Source organism: Halichoerus grypus, chromosome 14, assembly GCF_964656455.1.
Source record: "Halichoerus grypus chromosome 14, mHalGry1.hap1.1, whole genome shotgun sequence".
Lineage (NCBI taxonomy): Eukaryota > Metazoa > Chordata > Mammalia > Carnivora > Phocidae > Halichoerus > Halichoerus grypus.
The window spans coordinates 58,334,075-58,341,144 of record NC_135725.1 but is presented as its reverse complement, the minus strand read 5'-3'; the positions used below and the strand labels follow the sequence as shown (position 1 = coordinate 58,341,144).

The window sequence follows — 7,070 nt, the reverse complement described above, 5'->3', positions numbered from 1 at the left end:
TGAAGTTCATTTTAAAGTTGTGGGTTTTCTGGGCAATTTAGGCAGGAAGTGACAAATTTCAGTGCTAGACAATTTACTCCCCCCCCGCCCCCTTTTTAACTGTGGCAAAAAAAATTTCAACAATTTCCAAGTGTACGTAATATTGTCAGCCATATGTGCATTGTGCGTAGACAATTCACTTTTTATTTTTTTAAAGTAACCTCAAAGTCACCACCCAGGGATCAAGAGTTGCACCCTCTACCAACTGAGCCAGCCAGGCGTGACAATTCACATTTTAAAAACCTTTCATTTTTATAGAAGCAGTAATGTATATTGTAGAATTTTAGAAAAATACAAGAAAATTTTATGGGGCACGGGTGGTGTAGTCTGTTGAGCTTCTGACTCGGGTTTCAGCTCAGGTTGTGATCTCAGGGTCATAAGATGGTCTACCCTCAGTGCAGGGTCTGCTTAGGACTCTCCCTCTCCCTCTCCCTCTCCCCCTCCCCCTCCCTGTGTTTTCTCTCTCTCTCTAAAATCTTTAAAAATATATAAGCACATTTTTAAAATTAATATTCCCAGAGATCATCATCTTAATAACTTTAGTTCGTATCTTTCTGTGCATGTATGTACATGTGTGTTTATTTATGTGGTATTGTTTTTTTGTATGAGAATGATTAAGATGGAGTCTTAATACTTTCTTTAAAATGTTCATGGAATCACATGCTTACATGTGATGGAATCATTGATTCATATTTCAAGAAAGGGTTTGGTAATTATACTTTGACAGAACAAAGAAATTTATGTAACAAATAGAATCTCAGATTCTATATCCTGAAACAAATATACTTTGTTATAATACTGAGTCTTCACTGTTAACAGTCTCTACTGTTAATTAATTAGAGCAATCAGTCCCTCTAACAAAAAATTTTGAAGTTAGGGATGACATAGGAGATTCATGACCATCCTTGGCATATATTTAATCAGAAACGTGTTTACATTTATAACAGATGGGGCGTGCGTACTATTCTGCTACAGGAAGAAGTTGGTCCCACTTGGCTGAGTGGCCTTTGTCCATTATACCCTTATGGTCTACATGCAGTATTTTTAAATCGAAATGAGATCTACTGCTTTCTTTCTTTTTTAAGTCCATCTCTACCTTTTCCTTTCAGTAAATTTCCATTTAATCTAATACTCATAACACATTCAACTTCCCAAGTGATCGGAATATGTCATTCACAATTTTTTATTTTTTGTGTGTGTATGCAAAAGGAATTTAATCTCTCTTTTAAGGACCTTTATCAGTGGGTTTTGTTACAGTTTTGATCAAACCAATATCCAGTCTAGGACCACTGGTTGCATCTGTTATGTTCCTTTATTCAAACTTTTATGACACTTGTTGAAGAGATTGGGTCAGTTGACCTCCAGAGAATTGTAACCATGTGGAGGATGGATTAGAAAGAATAGGGCAACCAGTCTGGTGAGAAATAACTGAACTAAGACTAAGACAGTGATGGTGGAGATGGAGAGGTGAAGATGGATTTGCAATACATTTCATAAGTTAACTGACAGGATTATAATTGACAACTAGATTAGGAAGTGAGGGGAACGGAGGAGTCAGGGATGACAGGCTCTGACTTCAGTATTGGGATGGATGTGATACCCTTCAATAGGAATGGGCACATTGGAGGAGAAGGTTAAAGGGAAAATGAGTTTTGGACAAGTTGAATGTGAGATACCTAGTAGGCTATTGGATACGTGGATCTGAAGCCTAGGTAGAGATGCTTTTAAAATGACCCATATTTTGAAATATGGCACTTAATGGGATGAGTTCAAGACATTTTTTTTTTTTTTAATGGTATTGGTAAAGGTGGACCTGTATTTTGGGGTGGGGGTCTAGTTAGGTTCTCATATCATAACCATACTCAAAATGTAACAATCTAAACAAATATATGAAACTTACTGTAAAAGTGCCAGAAATAAGTATTTTTGAAGTCATAAGGAAAATGTTGGTCGATTAATTACATAAAAATGTTCAAGTTTGGTACAGTAAAAGTCACCTTAAACAAAATTAGAAATTAAGCTACAGATTGGGAGAAAATATTTGCAGCCTACATAATAGGATTATATCTGTGGTAGGTAGGCCCTTCCAAGAGGTCTGCATCCTAATTACTGGAACCTGTGAATATATTATTTTACATGGCAAAGGAATTAAACATTGCAGTTGGAGTTAAGGTTGCTAATCTTAAGATAGTTAGACTTTAAGAGAGGAAGAGTATCTCAGATTAGCCAGATGGACCCATTGTAATGACAGGTGTCCTTAAAAGTTGAAGAGGGAGGGGCGCCTGGTTGGCTCAGTTGGTTAAGCGATGGCCTTCTGCTCAGGTCATGATCCTGGAGTCCTGGGATGGAGTCCCGCATTGGGCTCCCTGCTCAGCGGGGAGTCTGCTTCTCCCTCTGGCCCTCCCCCCTCTCATGCTCTGTCTCTCATTCTCTCTCTCTCAAATAAATAAATAAAATCTTAAAAAAAAAAAAAAGTTGAAGAGGGAGGCAGAAGAGAGCAGAGTGATGTGATAAGAACTTGACTTGCCTTTGCTAGCTTTGAAGATGGAGGAAGACAGTCAGTAGCCAAGGAATGTGGGCAGCTTGTACAAGCTGGGAAAGACAAGGAATGAATTCTCAGTGCCTACAGAAATGAATGCAGCCCTGCCAACCTTGATTTCAGCTCCATGGGACATGTCAGACTTCTGACAAACTTGTGTTGTTTTGTGGTAAATTTGTTAGGGCAGCGGTAGAAAAATGGGTAAAGGATATGAACAGGCAATTATAGAAGAAATCTACATGGCCACTAAACACAGGAAAAGGCACTTGTTTCTGTGGTGTTGGGGATGGATGAACTGACTCGAGAGAAAGAGCACAGAGCTGAGAAGAAATGGTCAAAAGCGTAGAGAACTTGTGGATCAAATGGGTGAAGAAGGGGACTATACCAAGGACCGAGAACAGCTGCCTAGACTCAGACCAATTGTGTTCATGTGAATGGATGTATTTTTCTTCGGTTCACTTGCTGTGAAGTTTTTCTCAAGGGTAGCATTGGACTCTGTTCTGGCCTTACAGCCTCCCCCTGTAGAGTAGGGATGTGTGGACTCCAGGCTGATCATCTGTGAAGGGCTTGAAAAGTTAAGCCTGCAAAATCCGGAGCTCTGTACTTCTCTGATCCTGAGGGAATACAGCTATAGCAGAAGTTAATAGGGAACTGACATTCCCAGTACCCCAGACTCCAAATACAACATGAGAGGGGTTTGTCTAGTTCACCTAGTTTATTAGGATTTCCTCTCTACCCACCCCACAGCTGGTTTGGCTTCAAGTCTTGGGGTATTGGGTGCCAGTACTACCAGCCTTTCCTCTTCTTACTGGTTTTGGTTGGCAGGGGCCATGGCTAACCAGAAACTTGGCTAACATTCTTTGGAGACGCCTGGTAAGGGGAACCTGAGGCGTGGGGGAGGAGAAATGCTTTTCCATGTGGGCCCAAGGGCAGTGCTTAGAATGTTGAGGGATCAGGATGTCGCCAGCTCCCAACCCTGCTCCTCGCTGAATTTGGGGACCTGCAGCCTTAGAGTGAAGCTGCTGAGGGAGAGCAGTGTGTCGAGAGCTCTGGTCTTTGTGCTGAGGTCTTTGGGAAAGTCTGCTTAAAGGGGCTTCCACCAGTCTTCTGGCCTGGGCTGGGTGGCTCTTCCCTGTAACTGTGGATGACCCCAATCTTGCATCCCCTCTTCTGTGGTCTCCTGCTTTGGGTTTCCTGGGGCTCTCTCTCTTTTTGGCTGAAGGTAGGGCTGAAGCCTTGTTCTGTCTCTTGCCCAAGGCCGGAACTTCAGGGTTTGAGGGTTTACTCAGGTCTGAGCAGTTCTCACCAGTCTCCATGGGAACACATGGCACCTGGGATGAGACCTGGGCTACCATCTTCATCTTCATTCTTTCCTCTCTTTCAGACCCTTGTTCGGTCCTGCCAGACCCTCGTAGCTGAGGCTGGGAAGAAGAGTGGGAGTGATAACAGTGGGAGATCTGGACAGGCTGAGCTACTGTGCTGTGAATTTTCGGGGGATGACAGCTTGAAGAGTGGGGGCACAAATTAGAGGGATGACTGTGCTGTGGGGGGCAGGAAGAGAGTCTCCAGGAGCCTGGAGTTGTGGAGCTCAGGGCAGGGGAGCTGCCAAACAATTGACTTGGGTCAGGGGATCTGGAAGTAGGGCTCTGCTGTAGTTTTTTCAGCCTGAGTTCCAACTCTCTACTCCAGCGCCAGGCCTGGATCCCAGAGTTGGGGGGCACCTCTGGGACAGCCTCTCCCTGGGAGGATGGAGTCTCTGCCCTAGCCCCTGGGAACAGTTCTCTCTTGGGTAAGTCAGGCTGGTTGGGCTCAGTCTTCAGAGCTTTAGCTAAGGTGGCAGGCCAGGGTATTGCCTGCACAGGATCCACTGCTGGAGGGCTGGAGGCCTGGGGGATCCCTCTTGGTTGCACATTCCTCCATACAAACTCAAGGTCAATATGTGGATCTGGTAGAGGAGCAGAGAGAGAGCTGGGGGTTGGGGATGGGAGCTCAGTGGCCCTGCAGTTGTCTTTCTGCTCCACTGCTTCCCCCTTAGGCTTACAGGTACATTGGTCTCCAGGAGGCTCGCTTATGTGAAACTTTGACTTAGAGTTTGGAGGTGGGCTGGGGCCCCACAGTGGGGACCCAGGAATACAACAGGTTTCTTTCTGCTTCTTGTTCCCCCCAGTAGGCTCAGAGTCAGACAGGGCACCCAAGGATCTGGCTCCATGTGGGTTTTGGGGTAAGCTGCAAGCTGGGAGCTCAGAGGCCCAGGAGTTCTTTCTCCTTTTTATGTCCCCACATCTAGCCTCAGAATCAAACAGGACCCCCATGGGGCTAGCTCTGAGGGGCTCCAATATAAGATCTGTGGGTGGGCTGAAGGCCAGAGATGGGGGCTCAGGAGCCCAGGAATTCCTAGAATGCTCAGTGTCCCTCCATGCAGCTTCTGATCTAGTGAGGCCTCCCATAGGATTGATTCTGTGGAGTTCTAGAATGGAAGCTAGAGATAGGCTGTGGGCAGGGGCTGGGGACTCAGAGGTCCAGAGGTTCTCTCTCTGCCCCCCCAAAGCTTTGGACTCTGATAAGGTTCCCTGGGAACTCATTCCTAGGGACACCAGCAGAGAAGATGAGGGTAGCCTAGGAGAAGAAACTGGGTCTGCAGAGACCCAAAGATTTTCTCTACTCTGCCTGCCCTTGCATGGAGTCTCAGATCTTGGTGGGACACATTTAGGGCTGGTTCCATAGAGCCCTGGGTTAAGGTCCAGGGCTGGGGGCTTAAAGGCCCACAGATTTCCTGAATTTTCTCTGTGTCCCCACTGGGGCTTATATCTAGATGGATCTCCCAGAGAACTTCCTCCCTGGAGTTCTTGCAGGGGACCTAGGGGAGGGCAAGGGCATGGCATCAGAGACCTAGAGGTCTGAGGGCTCTCTCTGTGACTCATGGTTTCCCAGAAGTCCTTAGGTGCAGAAAGTCCTCCTTCAGGGATGACTTTCTGGAGTTCTGACAGAGCATCTGAGGGTTGGCAGGGAGCTGGCATTGGAGGCTCGAAGGCTTGAGAACTCTCTTTATGTCCTGTGGTTCTCCACTGAGTTTTATATCCAGGTGGAACTCCCAGGGGGCTAGTTCCTTGTGTCTGTGTCATGGGGTCTACAGATTGGCAAGGGACCAGGATTGAAGCCTCAGAGATTTGAGGATACTCTCTTTGCCTTGTGGTTTCCCAGACGGCCTTAGATCTAGGCAGGCCTTCTATAGGGCTGACTTCCTGGAGTTCTGAAAGGGAGGCCAGGTTTGGGCTGGGAGCTGGCATTGCAGGCTCAGAGGCTTTGGGGTCCTCATTTTGCCCCATAGTTCTCCATGGGGCCTCAAACCTTGTCAGGACTCCCAGAAGGCTAGAAGGATACAGCAGAGAGGCAGAGAGTGAATCTAGAATGTGTTGTTGGAGGCTGGGATCCTGTGGCACATCCCACCAGACCTCAGATAACGGAGAGAGCTTGGAGGGTCTGGTTCTTTGGAGTTCAGGCTGTAGGTGCAGGGCTTGATCCTCAGAGACCCAAGGGACCTCTTTCTGCTGCATAAGCCACTGTGTATGTGCCTTAGCATCAGATAGGACTCCCATGTGGTCCATGGGAAAGGACTTAAGATGGAAGGGTAGTGATGGGACAGAAGGGGAAGATGGAGGAGGAGGTTGCTGAGGATCAAGGGCCATCCGTTCCAGGTCTTCTGTAGTATGAATTTCATGGGTAGGAGGCTGAGTTGGGGAGCAATACTGGGGAAGCAGCAGATTGGACTTAGGCAGGAAGGCAAGCTTGTTGAAGAAGACAAAAGGACCAACAGACAACTTCAGGGGAGAAGGGCCACCTGAGCTCAGGAAGATGGCCTCCAAGGACTCACTGTGCAAAGAGGGGAGACCCCAGAAGAGCTGGCTTTTTCTCTGATGTAGATAGCTTCCTGATTCTGTTTTGTGCCTCACAGGCAGGTTGGTCAGGATCTGAAAGGTGGGGAAGGATCTGGAAGGGCTTGGGGTCTGTGTATGTACTTGCTTTGGTGTCCCTATGGCTTTGTGGAGGTCCTCAGAACCACAGGATGGTTGAGATGGGACTGTGGTGGCTTGCTCTCCAATAGGAGCTTCTTTGGGAAGAGAACATGGCTTCAGTGGATCCAGAGATGTTTCCTCTTCTTCCTCCTCTTCTTCTTCCTCCTCTGACTTCTGCTTCCACAGGTGATCAAGGAAAGCCACACGGTACAGAAGTGGTAGGCCCTGGGGAGTGGAGAAAGCTACTTCAGGCATGAAACCTTTCAGAGACACAAGGTGTGTCATGAAGCCCTCAGTCTCTGTTCCACATCCAGAGGGAAGTTACTCACGTGGCCCCACATCTGTGGTCAGTAGTCACTTACCCATCTGGGCCATTACCCAGCCCATATTTGGAGATCAGCATTCCCTACCATAACAACATCTAGGGTCAGTAATCACCCACCTGTCTTCAAATCTGGTATCCATGGTCACTCATCAAT

The 7,070-nt window shown here is 46.9% G+C and overlaps 1 protein-coding gene across 1 annotated transcript; it reads right to left on the bottom strand.

The window, feature by feature from the left end:
- Window positions 1-3,336: 3,336 nt before the first annotated feature.
- On the bottom strand, window positions 3,337-6,856 carry SPATA31G1 (SPATA31 subfamily G member 1). Its single transcript, XM_078062205.1, has one exon. The coding sequence runs from the start codon at window positions 6,844-6,846 to the stop codon at window positions 3,337-3,339; it is 3,510 nt and encodes a 1,169-aa protein (XP_077918331.1). The 5' UTR covers window positions 6,847-6,856.
- Window positions 6,857-7,070: the final 214 nt, after the last annotated feature.

Bases quoted from the DNA above. Each gene is read 5' to 3' on its own strand.
- SPATA31G1 (XM_078062205.1), bottom strand. From the start codon at position 6,846: ATGCCTGAAGTAGCTTTCTCCACTCCCCAGGGCCTACCACTTCTGTAC.